This window comes from Nylanderia fulva, unplaced genomic scaffold (assembly GCF_048542155.1).
Source record: "Nylanderia fulva isolate GAGA-0341 unplaced genomic scaffold, ASM4854215v1 Scaffold2, whole genome shotgun sequence".
Lineage (NCBI taxonomy): Eukaryota > Metazoa > Arthropoda > Insecta > Hymenoptera > Formicidae > Nylanderia > Nylanderia fulva.
In genome coordinates this window covers 2,817,998-2,838,676 of record NW_028190263.1, presented here as the reverse complement: position 1 = coordinate 2,838,676, position 20,679 = coordinate 2,817,998, and the positions used below count along the sequence as shown (strand labels likewise).

At 30.7% G+C, this 20,679-nt stretch overlaps 2 protein-coding genes and 1 pseudogene across 3 annotated transcripts; 2 read left to right on the top strand and 1 right to left on the bottom strand.

Moving 5' to 3' along the window:
• Nucleotides 1–347: 347 nt before the first annotated feature.
• LOC114945183 (GSK3-beta interaction protein pseudogene) lies at nucleotides 348–2,337 on the top strand (annotated as a pseudogene). The gene is made up of 3 exons (XR_014924555.1): nucleotides 348–647; nucleotides 915–1,134; nucleotides 1,586–2,337. The product of XR_014924555.1 is annotated as a GSK3-beta interaction protein pseudogene (transcript).
• Nucleotides 2,338–2,984: 647 nt separating this feature from the next.
• Nucleotides 2,985–20,351, top strand: LOC114945184 (uncharacterized). Its single transcript, XM_085481919.1, is given in 18 exon segments — nucleotides 2,985–4,512; nucleotides 11,975–12,131; nucleotides 12,590–12,828; nucleotides 13,187–13,296; nucleotides 13,377–13,482; nucleotides 13,750–13,979; nucleotides 14,200–14,587; nucleotides 14,672–15,081; nucleotides 16,007–16,381; nucleotides 16,383–16,620; nucleotides 16,701–16,937; nucleotides 17,293–17,993; nucleotides 17,995–18,132; nucleotides 18,353–18,452; nucleotides 19,243–19,441; nucleotides 19,527–19,674; nucleotides 19,866–19,968; nucleotides 20,041–20,351. Coding segments are annotated over 17 exon segments (3,876 nt in total). The 5' UTR covers nucleotides 2,985–4,512; nucleotides 11,975–12,049; the 3' UTR covers nucleotides 20,113–20,351.
• cpa (F-actin-capping protein subunit alpha) lies at nucleotides 7,653–10,105 on the bottom strand. Its single transcript, XM_029321283.2, has 3 exons — nucleotides 9,811–10,105; nucleotides 8,853–9,102; nucleotides 7,653–8,775 (listed from the first exon to the last, which is right to left on the bottom strand). The coding sequence occupies exons 1-3, from the start codon at nucleotides 10,009–10,011 to the stop codon at nucleotides 8,357–8,359; spliced, it is 870 nt and encodes a 289-aa protein (XP_029177116.1). The 5' UTR covers nucleotides 10,012–10,105; the 3' UTR covers nucleotides 7,653–8,356.
• Nucleotides 20,352–20,679: the final 328 nt, after the last annotated feature.

Here is a 20,679-nt window from a genome sequence, read left to right as displayed (position 1 = left end):
ATATATCAACATGATTACTAAATAAATTAATAATTTTTCATTTTTTTCTTTCGTAAGAAATATTACATACTCCTGTCTTTCCTGACCGTTTTCAACGCTCGATTTTTATTTTTTTACAGCGAAATAATATAAAGCACGAAATAAGAATTATTTTACTGAAGAAATAATGTTACCTAGTAAATATATAAATACAAATATGTGGACACGTTTTAGTAATATATTTCGCGTACGATTTTATATATAAAATAGCAAAATTATTATTATTATATAGATGATCAATAATATATTATAGCACTATTTATGATACTGGATTTGTTCGTTATTTTAACTGCACTGCTACATTAGTGTAATAGATTAGAGTAAAAAAATATACACATTTATTTTATTATAATTTATTGCAACAGTGCAATAGTGCAACAAACCCATTGAGATAAGATACATATGTAAATTGTAATTAAAGATTAATCGATGTACAAACTCGATACACATTTTAATTCATTGGTTGTGTTCCAAAACGTCCTCTTCAAGGAAAATTTTACTGAAAAAGCTATAGTATACGTTACATGAAAACTAGAATATAACCAAAGATTTCTGCAAAGTACTATGTGACAGTACTTCACATGAGAGCAGCAACATTAGGAGAAATGGTATTATTTTAATAATTATATATTATATCCTTTTTTATATTAATAATTAAAAGATGGAAAAGAAAAAACTAATACAGCTATACAATTTAATATTTAAAATCAAAATGCTATAATAATTATTTAATTCTTTAATTTACATATTGTGTGAGTACTTAAAGATTAATTAATTTATTTGTTGTGTGTGTGGATAAAAGAAAAATTTTTTTAATTATATGTATACTAATCTTTTAATTACTTTATATGCAAAGGTAGTATGTTTAATATAAGTTCCAGTGGAAGTCACAAAGCAAAGAAAACAGGCACTGATGTATGACAAGGAACCACTTGGTCTTAAGTTATTGTACTGTGGATCTTGGAGTATGATGTTACGAGACACAACTTTGAGTATTGTACAATGTTCATTATGGGAATATTTGAAGAAGTGCTATAGTTCACATGAAGAGAGAAATATATTCAGTGGAAAGTGCAATTTGCGGAGCAATTTCAGGTTTCTATTTTGTATTATTAATAATGCATTAATGTGTTATCTAGTAGATTATATTTTGCGAAGAGAAAAGCACTTAAACGAGTAATAATAGCGTATTAAGAAATCCATAAGAGAAATATAATCTGTTTTAGATTAAATAATATTGAATAATTTTTACGTTTATTTTAAGTTAAATGATACTTTTAAATGAAAATTTTAGAATCTTAAATTAAAAATCACATGAATATTTATATTTATCAATAAATTTTACATTATATATAATTTTATATATTGTATACATAATTACATAATTATAGATTTTATATACTGACAAAAATATATTATATATATATATATATATATTATATATAATGTAATTATATAATATATATATATATTGAGGAAAGAGGGGGGGGGGGGAAGAGAGAGGGAAATGTCAAGATTTTCTCTGACATCTGACATGAAATTTCAGATCCGTCATTGATAAGAAAGGATCGTGATTCTCTGCGATCCTGGTGTCTCAGGACAAAAAGAACGACTCCTGCGGGACGACATGGACGATCGAGTGCTCGACGAGAAGCAGTGGTGTCTGGAGGCGCAGGCAGTGATCAACGATGTGAAGAAACATGTGCAGGACCTAAGGGTATCCGAAACAGCTGATCAGCACCAATCAGGTCATCTACCTGAACCTGACGACGCTCGAGGGTCTGCGGTTCTGCGTAGAACTGTCGGCAGCCGGTTTCGCCATCGTCGGGAATCGACACGACGACATGTCCAACCTGGGATAATGAACGCTTCGAGACGCCCTACAGCCTCCTGGACTACATCAGTCCGCGGTACAGGAACTCCTTCGGCAACTCGTTGCTGGATAAATTGAAGGAGCTGAGCGATCGACGATAAATCTTGTCCGAAATTCTTCAAGTACCCGTTTACTGTTAATATTAGTTATTATATCGCGCGATTTAGAAGATTAATCACAATTTGTTGTCACAATTTGTGAAATTTAATTCTCAGAAAATTTCTTTGGGTATTTACACTGTTTATGCACATCAGAAAATTTTAAACATAATTTTTAAAAATTTTTACTTTAAGTCCTGCACATGTTTAATTGCTCTGATAATGAAATAATAATTTGTACGTTGATTCGATGCCAAAAGTAGCTAGAACATAAATTGACAGATACATAGTACACTGTAAATAATATATGCTATATATTCTGTTTAATTATTCTTTCTCTTCACTCATTTATTATATAATAAAATGTCCTTTTATTTTTATTTCTGCAAAAGAATAAATTCTTTTTTTCTCAAGTACAAATATAAAGGTAAATATAATGTATAAATGTATAAATTTCACAAAAAAATTGATATCAATTCTATTTAATATGAAGAAATTATAAACTCGCAATATATAACAGCAATTATTTATTTCATGATAAAAATAAAAAGACATTTTGTGTACAATTATTTTCTTTGTCCTTCAGGAAGAAAAAGCTTTAAAAAAGAAGCTGTAATTGTACATAACAGTGCATTTAACTAGTTAAATATGACAGACTTAAAAGTTAAAATTATCACAACAATTTGTCAAGAGTAAATTTATTGTTCCAGGAAAGCCGATACAATCTTATCTTCTTTGACAAATTGTGAAATAATCCTGAGTTAATCAATGGGATTACAAAATGCAAATTAAGCATTGACACATATTTTATTCTGCATTATTCTATACATACATATATATACATGTAACTGTGATACAATAATTTTAAAGATATGCAAGGAATAGTCACAGTATAACTTATACTGTGGAATAGTGAGAAAATAAAATACTAAAAATTTTTTTTTTAATTTATATTAAATAAATATTTAATCAAAAATTATATAAAATTTTATATTATATATAATTATATATAATTGTTGATAAAATATGTTTTTATTACATAGTATAGTATATGCAAAAAATAACTTGTAGAATGATAATAAAAAATGTAACAATTTTTTATTTTAATTGCATATTGATTGAACTGCGTGAATTGCTATTATTCGAAACAGTTCTCGAATAGATTATCACTCATTTATTTGCAAAATGCTCTAAAAAATGATATTTAAATATGACAAATTTAAATATCAATATCCGTATACATAATATGTTTTACTATTTTGTTTAATTTGCATATGCTAGACTCAAAAGGAAGTTAAAATAACTTTTGAAGTTGAAACAAACTGCCTTTTTACATTTTTCATACATTTTTTTATATATCATTGTTTCATTAATACCAGTTTTTTTTAAAGTTCAAATTCCATGCATAAAGCCTGCCTTTAGGCATTTCTAAAATGAACGCATCTATAGTGCCTAGGTATATTCATGCATCATGATTGTTTGATCGAAGAGATATCGAATCTATTTTTCTATCAATTAATTTAATATAACTCTGCAGCTTGCTCTATCATTTTTATCTTTTATCATATAATACATTTCATTCTTTTAATTATATTTATCTAATTTATCTCAGATATACAAAATATGCACAAATGTCTAAATATTCAGGTGCACCAGTGCAAGTGCATCTATATAATAAAATTATATATTTATTTGAAATCTAACAAATATAGAAATTGAGAAGAAATTGTCTTTAGAATACTACATATTTTTTTTATATAAAATGGCTTTCAAATGTTATCATGTAAATTTTGCTTTCTATATTTCAATGCGTATTTAAATCACGCGTGCATTTAAATTTCGATAAAGGCGAATTGGAAACAAAACTCACGAAAAAATAAGATGTGTGTGCAAAGTTTGTGACATCGGTATTGAAAATTTATTTTGCGAAGGTGCATTATGCGCACATATATGTATAAACAATTGATGTATTTTCTTTGGAAAGAAATGTAATATAGCAATAGGATCATCATACATACAATTAAAATATAACACGGGATGTCTCGTCACTGCAGGCGAGGCTAGGAGCGAAACACTGTCATATATATGTCTCTTGCTTACGAGTTGTAATATTGTTTTGATCAAAGTATATTCGCGTCGTGCTTTATAATTGCGTTTCGCTTGCTTCAATGGATTTGATGTCACCACACAATACTGCTTTAATTAAAGAATCTTTCATACACTTAATTATCCTGGCGAGAGAGAGAGAGAGCGCGTCTTGACACGTCACTTTGAATCGACTTTGACTTCCAGGCGGCGCTGGAATGCAGTGCGTCACGAGTCACGTGACGGGCGCGGAGTGGGGAGCAGCTGCGCATTTCATTCTTCCCACCACCGTTCTCCACTACGCATCATGACGAAGCGAGAGAGAAAAAGCACCGCTCTCTCTCTTTCTCTCTCTGAAGATATTTGCGAAAAATCGTTTTCTTATCAAGAATATGTGTGTCGCAGTCATCTACATGTGTATGTAAAAATATTTTAATAAATATATTTATAAATTAATGAAACAATCATACGCGACTGAGCAAAAAAATATTCAGCTTCTTTTCTTAAAGTACGCTTCTAAATTATATTTATGATCACGTCATCACGGACTTATACGGCTTTCAATTTAAAAAAATAATTTAAATTGATATAAAATTGATTTAAGATTTATTGTATATATAAAAAATATTGTTTTAAATGATTATCATTCACATTAATTGCGCGATTATTTGTCCTTTTTAAAAATACTTTCTACCATGAAAGATCAACGAAAAGCGATGCATTTCTGCAAAAAAAATAGAAAAATTAAAAATAGAGAATTTATTTTACCGCGTTGGTAATTCTGAAAAAAGTTTCGCATTGTCACCGCGCGAGGTCTCTAACGTCGATTTCGAAGTCGCCTGATTCTCAATTCTCCTGTCGACCCTTACCTTTAAGGCGGCTTTGTGATGCTTCATCGTGCAGTCATGTGCCTGTTATTTTTAACTTTTGCATCTTACATTGAGTAAAATAAATGTCTAGCATAATTCGTTCAAGGTACGTTTTTCCGTTTCTTCGCAGATCTTTAAATTTTGACACGATTTTGTATGTGTGATGTCACATATCTCACAGTAATACGTTTGTTTATCAAGTAGATCTGCATACATGAAAACAACACGCACGTATAATAACAATAACAAAGAGATCTTATTCATCTATATATTGTAAAATAAACTGTTTTAGAGAAGCAATTACATTAATTAAAAATGTTTAATTTCTACTTCTGTCATATGTGAATTTAATCTATTCAAATTCATCATATTCTCTCTCTCTCTCTCTCTAGCACTCTAGCCATTATAACAGATTAATTTAAAATTATTTCTATAATTACATATTGCTCGTTAGAAATTATAGAAATCATACAAAAAAGTTATATAAAAAGATTTTCCCCAAACTTTTCTCCAGAATTCTTTTAAAATATATTTTTTATACATTTTATTAATATAATTTCGATGTGGACAAGAATCTAAACAGTTTAATAAAGTCAGAGAGGGAGTAATAAATATAATTATTACATATAAAATACATTGAATATATAAAGTACATTGAATAATCAATTTTAAATATCTCATCTGAAAATATGGAAAGTGACACATATATCCATGTACAAAAATTAATGCAAATCATATTTTATGTGAAAGAATGGTTTTCATACTTAAAAGTCCAAGTATAAAGTGTCATCACTTTATTTAATCAATCATAACATTCAATAATACATAATTTAACTGATAAATGTATTCTGTGTTTAAATTTTTACATAAGGACATGCGTTTTGTTATGTTACGATACACTCGATTGTAGGTAATACCTAGTTTTCAATATCGTAGGCAACTATGTCGTATGGAGTTTTGACAAGATTCGAAACACACCTCAACGCGCTCCATTTTGTAATTTACATACGTAATACAAACAATGATACTTGAATAGCATATGTGAAATTGTATTTACATGAGTAACTTTGTTATTGCGCGCGCCTTGCATGTTAACAAATAATTTTATATCATATTTTATCCGTACTCTTGTTTGACTGAATCCTTCAGTATCAATGGCAAGAATCGCTTTCGTTTTCTTTCTCAAGAATTGCACTGCAGCTGCAGTAAAGATAATACATTGAATTACGATGTAACTTACAAAGTACAAATAATATTACACACATTGTTTCGAATCCTATTGCATTAAGAGTCAAATGATGGTGGTCGCATTCATTCATCCAAATAACATATGTACATAGTATTCCCCCAAGACCCAATCTTCATTAACCCCAAACCCCATTCTCCCAACATAAAATGAACAGATTAAGGCTCCAGCAGGCTATAGGCTACATTCTACAATGTACAATGTATTATGTACTTTGTTAGTTTCTGTTTTCGCATACAATGTCTGGTTGTGTAATGTGTAGTAAGCGATAGCACCAAGAGACTTCCCGCTTCTGCTTTTAAATTCGAATGATTCTTTCGCGACGGGGTTGATACACACTTTAAATATGATTTAGAAACCAAATTGCGCAATGATCAACATTTATTTCATTCAGTAGTTCATATTTAAACTTTGTAACGTATCCATTATATATAATAGACATACTTATTATAAAACAATATACATTTTAACAAAAATGTATATAGACTTATACTTTTATGTGAAATATAAAGTTGGATAAAAATAGTAGGCCTTGCCCACCAATATCTGTTAAGAGTTATGTTTCCTTGTTTTTCGTACTTTATGTGTATTAAATGCGGTAATGAACACTTAACGGTGTGTTCCGTACCGGCAAATTATAAATAGACACATCTAATGTCTTTGTATTACGTTTGATATATTATGCGGTTGACATCACCCATGGCCCCAGCATATTGTATCAACAAATAACTTAATGATTCAAATGTATACATATAATTCTTTTACCCAAATTTTCAAATATACAAGATGTGTCATCGCGCCGCTTTAAGTGATCTAAGTCTTAAGCATTACAAGCGATTTGTCTTCCTTTTTTTTTAAATGAGTTTAAAGAGATATTTTCCTTATACCTGACATTAATTAACTATTAATTTCGCTATTTTATTTGCACATCAGCACATCTGTAAGAAAACTTATTTCTTATATATCAAGTATTTATTGTACAGACTTTTCGCGATTCATAATTATGTTCATAAAAATGTAAATAATTAATTATGCAAATTTTAGTATTTGATTGTAGAATGCATTGCAAATTCAATGCTAAGATGATTGAAATTACTTTGCTTTGAGTCAGGGTGAACTGCCAAGTGATAGATAAATTGTGCTAGAACAGATTGATGTAATTGTAGTGATAAGATTATCAATAAAATAATAGCATCAGTGAATATATAATATTGTATATCAATTTATTTGTATAATAAATTCCTACAGAGAAAACGAATATTATATATATATATATATATATATATATATATATATATATATATATATGTATATGTATATGTATATATATATATAAGTAAATGAACATGATCAAAGAAATATCACTGATGTTATTATATTTTTGATAAAATATTTGCAGGAATTTACAAGTTTTATGTCAAAGTTGAAAAATTGCATCCATCTGCTCATTACTTCACAACTATATAATTATAGCTTAAATTTATTTTCGCTATTTTGTGTCTCACAAATTTCAAGCTATTCAACACATTGAATTCAACTTCAGTTCGATCACTTAACATAAGAGCAAGGATTCCCATTACCCCATTATAAATAGTAAATATATCTTTTACTTCGACAGTTAATCGCTTTTATGTCCATCCGAAGTTAAAGATTATATCTTGCGCTATGCTGCATAATGCGAATATCATGGATATATTTTAAAAAAGATTGAATGATTGAAATTAAAGTAAAGAAACATTTATACAAAGGTTCCACCGTTGAATACCGATTCTATATTTTACAATCAGCATAATTATAGAAATGATATACCAAATCATTCAATATTACGTTATTCCATGCCAAAATGGTGTATACAAATTTAGAGAAATTATAATTTTATATCATTTCTTTTACATAATTGACAACGGTACAAAATGCTAATCTCTCCTTTTTTATTGCTTCTTGTAACGTACAATATGGAGTCGAGAGGAACCTTGAGTGGCATGCATGAGTTGAAATATCTCTCTAATCAGACATTACTTAGTAGTGTTATAGTTTGCTCCCATGCACATCACACGTCCAGACTTCACTCATGCAGCAAAATGCGCTTTTCTTCTCCTTTTTTTTAATTATTTCTTTTAATATTATTATATAAAAAAATCTATTTCTATTGACTTTTAAGCTCTTTGCCAATACTGTACGACACAATTTTATTCCAGTCGATTTTCGTTCGCATTACCGGCAGTTGTCTTCGCAGTGCCTTAAAGGTGGTGTCGGACATCGTTTGATAGTTTTCGGAAATTGCCGTTTGGTAATCATTCTCGGATTCTTCGACAAACCGTATCAAATCTTTCGCCGTTTGCTTCTCGTTGGAGATGGGCAGGCTCTCCTTTACCTCTTTACTACTGACCAATTGTACATTTCCATCTTCGTAATAATGTACTTGTACTTTGAGGCTACCTCTCAATTCGGCGTTTCCTGAATTTGGAGTAAAACTTACGGTCCATAACGAACGCCAGCGACCGTTCCAGAAGTTTTTAGGTTGAAACTGATGATCTTCTATGCACGCCGTTAGCGTTACGTTTCCTGTATAAAAATTCATTATGTTACTTCTTGTGCACCATTTGTTGGAGCAATTACTATTCGAACAAAATAATAATTACCTCCAGCAGATTTTCCAAAAACTGAGCAGGCGCCATGTCTATAATGACTTTGAGTATAATTCGTTATCTCATCTTGAAAGGCTGACCTCCAAGGCTCCGCTATAGGATCTGGTTCGTAAGATTCATAATCTTGTGCCTCCTTCCTTAAGTGATCGTATTTGAAACTTTGCTTACTCCGTGCATCATAAAACCTTTGAGAACCCAAGTCATTGTGTTCCGTTATCAATGCCGGATGATCACTTCCCTCTATCTGTATCGGAGAAAAGAACAAAATTGTAATATTTATTTGTCTTTATACGTACTATGCAACGCATTAAAAGTTTTGCACACATTTATGACTTGATATAGGAAATGTAGGCAGAGAATATAAGATAGAATCTTAGTATTCTTAATATTGCGAAACAAATTATTTACAGTAAAAATAAAAAATATTGCAACATTGCTTCTGGGCAGGCAATACTAACTAATTGATTAACAAAATGTATTGAAGTAGTACTTTATTGTAATCAAGAAAAGACGATGGAAAACAATTTTGTTCGTGCATTGAGAAATATTGCTATTTGCTTCAATGATTACCATAATTTTCCATCATCTCGCGAATGTGGGATTTTTATAATTTCGCATAGAGAAAAAAAAACGTCAAATATTCGAGTCGGCGAAGCGCGAAAACTGCAGGGGAGATACCGGTATAATCGGTAGCCTCGAGCCAAGACCAAGGTCACTCGAACAAATCCCGGTGGGCCCGAAGACGAGAGAACGTGTAGAATCATCGTGATCGGTACAGTTGAAAGAAAGGAGGGCGAATAATCGAGGATACGCGAGCCTAGGGCGCGAAGTGATCCTGTGCTCCGAGAGAAGGCGGAAGGTCGCGGATGAGTGACAATAACGACGACGACGACGATGACAACAATGACGACGACGACGAAGATGATGACGACGACGATGATGACTACGGTACCTTAACAGGCGTGAGCTGGTCCTTGTTGTACTGCGCGAAGGCCCCGGACGCGCCCTCCTTCAACAGGTTGTCATTGTTGAGCAGAACCCTCACGTCGTTGAACACCTCGTTGAACTCCCCCGGCGGCGAGTGCAATATAAAATCCGAGACTATTCGCACTTTTTCCTGGTCCGGAATCGCCGCATCTCCGTCCGCCGCCATCTTACCTTTCCCACTGGCACGCACACTCCGCCGCCACCGCCGCCGATGTCAAAAGCGAGGGTACGATGCGGTGGTCACGGACAGGTCAGGTTGTGCTTGGTCGCGCTCTCTCTCTCTTTCTCTCCTTCTTAGGCTCGGCGTCTCCGTCTCGCGGTGCCGCGAGTATATGTATGTGTATTATACCTGGTGATGCGACCGACTCTCGTCGTAGCATCTTTCTCTCTCTTTCTCCTTTTTTTTTTTCTCCTTCCGAGTTCCTTCCCCCCGAAGCATCTCAACAGTTTCTATACACATCGAACTTTTCTTCTCATATTCTCGCGGCCGCTTTGCTTTCCCTTCGTCCATCTGCTGTATTATTAGTCATAATGATGGTAATTATATATGCTTTCGAAAAACTTTTAATGATACTGTATATATGTATATATAATTGGAGATGATGCATATTATCCGCAAGTAATGCGTCTCTTGATGAGTACATTTAATTATTAATTTTAAAATCGAATATTTCTTTCTCTTCATTTTGTTAATTATTTATATACTCCGTATAATGAATATATGTGTGTGCACAATTTTTATTCATTTTTCTCTTTTTTATTTTCTGGTTTGATTATTCTTGCGTAACATCCGTGATTATACGCACTCGAGTTGTTCGGAGAAAGGGTGCGCAAATAATTTTACGGATCGGTGATAGGGAAACTTCGAATATTGTAATTTTTTGTTAAAATATATGATTTATCGAGGGCGCATAAAAAATATCACATTGAACTGATTTTACAATATTGTTTTTATATTTATTTTAACGCAGATCCTTATATATTAAATTTGAAACATTTTTAATTTCTATGCATATATATATATTTATATATATATATTTTCCTGGAAACTATACACATTTTCAAAATTATTGTTCTCAAAAAATTAGAATGTTCAATTTGTTCCATTATTTTGCAATGTTTTTCTACTTTTAAAGCTCTATATGACTCATAGCAGGGTGGAGATCGAGTGATGATGAATCATTATTTGCTCTCAGAAAAGTTCTTTATATTTAGGAGAATACATGATATATAGAACACGGTTCTGGATAGCATATGTATGAATGTATGTATGTTATGCATGTGTGTGTGTGTAGTTTTAATCTCGAATCTGGCAGCCTGCGATAATCAGCGATAATTATTGTCACTTTACATACTTCATCCTGTGTATTATAATTCACAGTATAATTCTCAAATATAATAGAGAGTGCATAGAAATACATTATTATTTAATTGCACAAATGAATAATATATATATATATATATATATATATATTTAGTTAATTACTTTTTCTATTTATTAAATATTCTATTAATATTAATATTTATATATATATTTTTATTAATATTTCGAAGATTATTTAATTACGTTATATTTACTACTCGCGATACATATATTTTATTTGAAATTTATCGAAAGAGATAGAAAAAATGTATGTACTTTTATTTAAAATAATAAGAAATATTAATAAGAGCCTTTATTTAATAATATAATACGTTTATCACTTTGAAATACTCGAAATAATAATATCGAGAGATCGAGAATTATGTATCGAGAAATACTATCGAGGATAATATAAACTGTGAAATTAGCGTAGAATCGCAAAATCGATTACTCGAATTCTTTTATTCACGAATCATGAATAGATTAAAATCGATAAAATATGTTTAATTATTTTGCGTGCAAATAAATACAATGTTTAAAAAAATCGTCATCGTTTTGGTAAGAAAAATAATCTACGAGAGAGAGAGAGAAAGAGAGAAAGAGAAATAGATATGATATATATAAAAATATAATGCAGATTATCAAGAAAGAATGACAATTTAATTTCGCGTTATATATTTCTCCAAATTATAACCTTTTTTCTATATATATGCTTGACGATTCATTTTATGAACAAAGTAATATTAATACTGTATTCTTGTTTCAGCGTTCATATGTGCTAATCAACGTTTTAAATATTTATCAGTTCTAAGTATCACATGTATCGGAATTCTGATTGAAAATGGTAGACGATCCAAATCGTGACATTTTGCCCGTAAAAGAAGGCTCTTACGCCGACACAATTATTAGTGTGTGTGGAATAGGTATGTATTTTTGATACACACATTTTTACGTTTATTACATCATCTGGCTTAAATAATCTGTTTTCTTTTTCTAATTTATATTTTTTTGCTTCACACAAGATACAAATATTTTATATAAAATATTATAATATATTTTTATTTTATACACTGAAAAAAATGACTAAGTTAATAAATATTTATTTGAATATTCCTAAATAAATGATTTGTTTGAAATAAATAAATATTTTATATGTTTTAAAAAAGATTTTCTTATATCAAATAAATATTTTTCATATTAAATCAATATTACTAGTTTCAAATAAATAATTTATTTGGCAATATTGAAATAAATACTTATTTGAATTCAATAAATTTTTTTTTCAGTGTACAATATTATTTTATACTCTATATTTAATTTTTGTTTTACTTTTGCCAAATAATATGTAAATGTATGTATGAGTAATTTTAAAATGTGAAAGATCCTAGGGAACGTCATCTCGTTTGCAAGCTCGACCGCTATCAACTAGAGGACAAGTATTTACGTTTACTGGATGAGGCAAGCAATCTGAAGAAATTATCGAATTGTCAGGAGGACAAGATTAAGCGGCTCGGTACAAAGCTGATAAGACTGGCTGGTAATCCAAGATCGTGTGGATTCGCATTAGATATTGCCGACGATAAAAATAAAACGGCTGCGCTCGAGCTCGAAAATACCAAGGTGACCCAACAAATCTTTTACACAAGTGATATGATAATGACATTCTTCCGTCCGGGAGAATTTCGTCTTGATATCTCCCATTTCGTCATGTTATTTCTGTGTAATATATTCTAATGAAGTTTTCTAATACTTCTCTATAATAATTCTCAATTGTAAAATTCTAAATAATTTAAGTAATTTAAAAATATTATATTTTTTAACAAAATTAATATAACTGAAGGTATAAAATGAAGATATGAATTTTTAAATTTTCTGTAGTACTACAAATATTACAGCGTATTTTTATTCACATTATATAAAATTTAATATTTTTTACATGCTAAAATTATATTTTTAAACGTTCTGTTAAATATTTCAGTTGAAGGAGAAAATCGCTGTGATGAGAAATCAGTTGTTGAGTCACACGATGAACGGTAGATCATCATCGCGCAGTCGTAATCTCGTTAGGCCATCGTCTTCCGGATTCGTGTAAGTACACACATATATGAGATATATGTATATGCTATGACTCATGCGACATAGTGAAACACTGAACCGACGTCTTTTAGGACGTGCCGAAGTGAGAATAATCGCACAAGAGTACCGTCCTGTCAATGCATCGTTGGAGCAGGGGATGACGATAACGACATGCGAAATTACCTCGTTAAAATCGAGGTAAAACAGCATTCGACAATTTGAGAAATTTGCGCACATTTAATTTTTTGCGTACATTTATCTCATTTAGCAATTATATTATATGAAACAAATATTTATACAAAATAATAGATAATCGAAAATAGCAAAGTGTTAAATATTATCCGCATATAAATTACTTTGCGTTTATATCCAGATGATTAGAGTCTCGCGAATACGCAAAGTTGCTCGTTATTAATGTGTTATATGCGTCATAATTTCCGCCTAGCGTTCACAATTTCTTCGTAGAAATTGGAGGCGCAGAAGAAAGATATGGCATGCCGTATAACAGAGTTGGAGAAAGAGCTGGCACTTTCGACTAATAATCAAAGGGAAAAGGTAGCGGAGAATGTGGAATATATACGAGTCTGGCGACAGATGAAGCAGCTGAATGATAAATTAATGACGGCCCAAGAGAAAAACGCCGCGTTGACTGCTGAAATTACCGACTTGAAAACGACTCTTGAACAAACGACGAAGTATATATTCATTAGTTCTCTCTCAAATATATAACATATATAATAAGTATATAACGTATTGCTAATTTTAATTTTAATATGAAATGGATCAAATATTATAAATTATGCTTCAGATAAATTTTAAATATACATATATGTATTCCTAAAAATTAAATATTATAATAAAAATGTTTTTGTCAAGAGTGTAGATAGTTTCTAATAAAAATTTATGATTTTTTAGAAATAATCAGGAGATTGCGGCCATTCTTACGTCAGAGAGGACGCGCATAGCCGAAATCGATCATCAGATGTTAAATAAGAAGAATTCAGAACTTACGTTACGCGAAAAGGATGAACAGATACGAGATTTTATGAACGAAATTAAGATATTACAACAACATAATAACGAGCTTATCGCGCTTACTTCGAAATACGGCCAAGTCGAATTTGAAAATATAGAATTAAAAAAAAAACTTTCTGAAAATACTCAAGATCAACAAACTTTGAAAACTACATTCAGTAACGACGAGCAGTCTAGTATTGTAACATTGAGGGCTACAAATGAGCGATTGCTCGCGAAACTTCAAGAATTGCAGACAAACATAGATATTTTGACGGTGCAAGTAGCGGTTAGTATATTTGTAAATATATATTTTAGAATTTAGAAACTGTATGTAGTACTTTAATAATTTCGAATTTTGTTATACTTATAGTCTTTTCACAAGGAAAACGGAAAGTGCGACGCTATCGCTTCAAAAATGACACTATCGACGGACGTAAAACAATGCATGAAATGTTGTGAGATGTATGATAAAATGATGCATCTGGACAAAACTGTCAGCAATACGCGAGAAAGTTTGCAATTGGCGGATAAATCAGTGCAGACAATAATCATTACTGCCAGCATAAAAGAACAGAGTACAATGAGAAGTGAGGAGAAGACATCGTTGCAGTCGCCATTGAAAGAATGGAAGACTCAGGAAACAAATGGCACGAATGTTTTATCTCGCGAAAAAATATTAAAACTGTTGGACCAGGCACAGATTAACACACCTTTGGACGCGTCGAGGATTACTCAAAAGGAAGAATATACGGGTATTTTGGATGTAGCTCAGAGGCACAGGCAAGTCGTACCTCTCGAGAAGCTATTGTTCGGTGATTCTAATTGTTGACAGAGACTTTATCGTTTAGTATTATATTATTAGCTTTTTATTTTATGATGATCAAATTTCGCAATTTCAAATGTATAGTATTTATGATATGTAGTATCGATATTAAAATATTAGATATCTTATTTAAATTTAAATAAATAAGTATTAGTATAGAAATACTATTAATAGTATAGAAATACTATTAATATAGAACATGTAATCTAATTATCTTTAGTTAAAACTATAAAATTCTAAGGTAGGACTTTTTTGTACTCTCAAATAAGAAATATGTATTTTATAAATTGAAGTATAAGCAAAAAATATGATATTTATTGCTATACAGCACAAATATCTAATTAAGAAGATTAATTAAATGTTCGATATTGTGTTAGTGCTTGTATGTGTTATGTAGTGTTATAAGTACATTATTTTTTATATTTTCTCTACATATATCTTTGATTTAATAATTATAATTAACATTTTATATTTGGTATTTATTGTACTGTAGATTATACAGAAATCAGTAATTTGTGTAGAAAACCTTATGTGTTCAAAGAACTATAAAGCAGTTTCTTAATATTTTGAAGACATATATCGGACATTTTATACGTTCAATTTATAAATAAATATGTGATTGTAATAGCATTTTATGTGATATATATCCTTTATGTGATATATATTCTCATATTATGTCACAATTACTTTTTTACATTATTAAATATATAATATTTTTATGTATGTTTATAATATTCTATATTATACTATATATACCATATTATACCCTTTCCTTCTCTCTACACACACATATATATATATATATATATATATATATATATATATGCTAAAAGATTGGAACATTATTCTCTCTCTACACGATATTATAAATATTTATTACAGCGATGGAGAAATATCTTCTCGATTGCTTCGTGACGAATCAATTCCTGAAAACTCACGAAAAGAACTCGTGGAGAATCCGAATGTAACATTAAATCAAATGTTTACGATTCTATTCGATATTTTGCAAGAGTACATATCAGTTAGTAATACTGATGAAAAAACATTTTCGAGCCATCAAGTTTCTGCAACCAAGAATCCGCTGATTGACGTTAACAACAATAATCTTTCTGTGATAACTGCACGTGATATTAAGCAAAGCTGTCTTAGCGCAGACGCAGCGGAAAATCTCGGTAATGATAATTGCATAAGAACGATCGACAGAGATTGTATCGTATGCATTGACAAATATATTCGAAAACGAATAAAGACGAGTGATGAAAGACTGTTCGCGAAATTTAGAATCCGATCATCGTTGTGCGAGCTGCGCTCCTCAATTAACCGCCCTTGACACTAAGGATTGCAGAAATCTCGCGTGCGAAAAGAAGTCTACAACCATCTTAATGAGAGATACCGCTTCATCGATGAGAGACCTGCTTGATGTTAGTAGTCTCTTTCCTAAAATTCACGAGAGCTGCAGGAAATCATCGTATCGCGACATTAGTAAAGACTTTTACGTAAGCCATTTGCAAAGTGTTTTTCCGATAAAATGTTAAATTTTAATAAATAACATAACGCGTCAATGGTTTTCGTTTAGGCAGAAAAGACTGGAAAGAAATTCAAGTCACCACACTACCCTAGATGTAATCTAACGTGCCACTTTCGCGAAGCGAAGGGTCCATTGGAGGAGAAGCAGAAATTACCCTGTAGACTCGAATGTCTAAATGACAATATGAAATTATCAGCGCGTCCAACGGAGTGCTTTCCTCTACTAATTACCGATAGACAAGGTCTCATTGAGATTCATATTTCACGACTACAACTTTCTACATCGGTTAGTATCGCGAGTAAAAAAGTTTAACAAGAAACTTTATATGTATAAACTAAATAAAATAATGGACTATTTTTTAATGTTGTACTATCAGATTTATGTTCATATATTTCGATTTTGTTGATTACTCTATTTCTTACATAAAAACAATGAAATTAATGTAGCATGTAAATTACATAATTATTAATTTATTGTTAGAGATTAGAAAATATTGTGCGTGGTAAAAAATGAAACATTTTTTTAGAGAAATATGTATATTTTATAGAGAAAATATGTATATTTTATATGTAACAAAGTCTATTATTTAATTTTGAACAAAGAAAATAATTTTATTTTATTCGCATTTTGAAATCGTCAGGTCGCAAAAATTTCAGAAGAAGAAGACATATGTAATCTTCATATTTACATAAGCTGGGACATTTGGGGTGAGAAGACCGCTTACACGCCGAAAATGAAGTGCCCCAATTTGATCTTCAACTCGTCCTCCGTGTATCGCATAGCGGATCTCACTTCTTTCTTCAAGAACGTCCTGTCGGAGTACCTGGTCTTTCGAGTGAATATCGTTCGTCAAAACGATACCAGCTCCACGCTCGCCCGAGCGAAAGTCTCCATCAGGGATATCTTGGATTATCCACAGAACAAGTTACACTACATTGTTCCCGTGAATAGCGTTATTTCCTGCTTTTTTGGCGTCAATTGCGGCCAGCTATCGCTCTGGGTCCGATTAAGCTGCAACGTCGACATGGTCGAAGCCTTTAAGAAGCAGTGTGGCATAACATCTCTGCGAGACGATCTTCAGCATGTGCCTTCGATTAGGAAGGCCACGAATGACGTGCCGAAGAAAATGTTTGTTCCACAACCTTCGGTCGAGGTGCCTGAACTACCGATGATGACGTTTGAAGAGACACCTCCGAAGGATCAAGATGTAAAAGTTGTAAGAGATAGCGAAACGATACACGTAAATTCAAAGGATCTTCATATCCGATCGCCATTAGACATAAGTAATTTTGTAATTGCATTATTAAGATTTGTATATTTTATTAAAATTTAACTGTGTGAGAAATTGCGATCATTATAAAATCGCAGATTTTGAATATGAAAACTCGGAAGAGGAAAACGAGAATTCGAATAATGAAAATTTCACTTTGCATCGCGATGACCGAAGACCCGCAGAGAATAGAGGGATTATAGCAAAATAGTAAGATTTTTTATTCTTTCATTCTTCTGTTTATCTTATTCTATTTTTTTATCTCATTATTCTATTTATAAATTTATAATTTGTCATCTTTTTGCAAAATATAATGATATGACGAGAGGAAATTTTACAAAAAAAATAGAATTTTGTACCAACTTATCTTTTTTTACATATTGCAAAATATTATATAATAAACAATAATTGTATAAATACCTTTAATTAGTTCAGATTCCGAAGCACTCAGGGATAGTGTCGAGAAGCAGAGAAACAACGATCCGAAGGATTCATCGAGTATGAAGGAGTTTAGGAGTTTAATCGAGAATGTAAGATACGTTATGCAATCTTATTAAAAGCTTTTGCGATTGTATTAAAAGATAGCGGAAACGCTCTATCGAGATTCCGCTCGTATTCAGGACATTTCGATGCTCAAAGGAACAAATAGCGTGACCCGCGACATGAACGACGTTCTCTCGGACAAAAACTGGGAGAGGTATAAGCAGAAGAGCCTGCTGACTTTTGCCAGCATAATTAGTAATTAATTATGTCTTTCTTCGCATTCATATGCCGATAAAAATAGCGTTTACTCAACTAGTCGTCCAAAAATATTTGCAGGAGATAAGTCATTAAACGTGGACGTGCAAGATTACCAGCATGACACTTCTATTAGTGTACGAGACTGTTCCTTAGTTTATATATTTGCTCAGTTTAACTTAAGATATTTCGCGAGAAGGATACTATATAAATCACGAAAAAAAAAAACATAAACCTATTCAGCATCTTATGAGAAAATTACCGAATATATTTTACTATCTGATTACTTAATAAAAATTCAATCTAAGATGTAATATAATTTTTTTAAATTTAATATTTAATTATTTATTTATATTAAATTACATAAATTTTACACTGAGATTATCAGTATCAATCGTTACATTTTTTACAATGTCTTTACATGTCTTTATGATTTTTAATGAATTTAATAAAGTTAATATACTAGAGCACACTTCTAATTATAAAGAAGGGTATATTTAAAAATATATCAATTTCCAAATATATGTAACATTGTGCGTAGCGTAATTATTATTTTTGACTTTTTATTTTTGCCTTTTTCAGCATCTCGAAAAGGATACGATAATCATAGAAATAGCGAGCATGCAACTTCTGAGTGATAGCTCTATCATGCAGGATAATGAGATACAATTGCTTTATGTGGAATATTCTTTCCTTAAACATCGCGGCGAAGATATGGAAACAACTTCCGTGATAAAGCCAAAAACAGCTAAACAAGAAATGTTTTATAATTTTAAGAAACGTAAATCTATTGTTTATTTAATATATATTACAAAAACAAATGTTTTTTAATCGCAGGAATAATAGAATTAATATTATGATTTTAGAATTTCGAATAGACGAAAAGACACACTCTATAGAAAGAAATATTTTACGCTCAATGTTGGCCGAATCTATAAGTCCAAATGTTAAATTTATTATCATTAGCGAACCATTACCCGAAGAAAACCAAGTTAAAGAATGCGAAGAAGTCGGGTGAGTACTGCGATTTATTATTAATATTTTATTTTATAGTATCTTTATATAGCATCATTATGAAAACGGTATATATTTAAAAATATTTTCACTCATTCTCTCTCTGAGTATGACAAATAATTTTTAATCTAATGATATATGCGTAAAATAAATTTATAATTTTTAATATTTGATAATTAATATTTTTTTAGTTATGCAATTTTTAATATAAAAAAATACGCACTTGGCGATGGCAACAGAGATATGATACTGCCGATCAAAGATGATCGAAATAAACAAATTGGCACGCTAAAGGTAACAAATAAATCATATCTTTACGTTAGTTGTTATTTAATATCGATTATTAAATCTCTAAATTTATTATAGATCATTGTGTTGGGTTTTGATGCTATTCGACAATGTTTATCGGAAGTTAAAACAATTAAGCAAATATCATAAACGGATGTTATATAAGCATCTAGATCATTTTTACATCGAATTAAAGTTCGCACACACATACACATACGTAAAAAATTAATGTTCTATCTGATTTAAGCAACAAAATTAAATCTCTAATCCTTTCTTTAAAAGACATGTTAACTGAGTGAATTTAATTTTAGTTAAACTTAATATTATTTTAATTTGCTGAGTTTCTATTGTGTATACATATATAATTTTATGTTTATGTCATCGAATTTCTATTATGTATATAATTTCGATTCACCGAATTACTATTATATGCATAATTTTAATTTGCTGAATTTCTATTATGTACATAATATTTATAACTGGCCGAATTTCTATTATGTATACAATTTCAATTATTTACATAATAGAAATACGGCGAATTAAAATTATATGCCGAGTGTCGCTGAATGGGGATGTCGCGCAAAGTGTCTCTCCGCCATGACACTTTCCGCTCACTTCGCGATGTCACGAAATTCATTCACGAGTGATCTCATTTTTTCGTATTGTCCGTTTATTTCAAAGTGCATCTATATGTAGTAAAGTGCAATAAATAATTAT

Coding starts and splice junctions, on each gene's coding strand:
- cpa (XM_029321283.2), bottom strand. CDS start 10,011: ATGGCGGCGGACGGAGATGCGGCGATTCCGGACCAGGAAAAAGTGCGA. Junction 9,103..9,810: donor ACCAGCTCACGCCTGTTAAG/GTACCGTAGTCA, acceptor TCTCCGATACAG/ATAGAGGGAAGTGATCATCC. Junction 8,776..8,852: donor TTTTGGAAAATCTGCTGGAG/GTAATTATTATT, acceptor ATTTTTATACAG/GAAACGTAACGCTAACGGCG.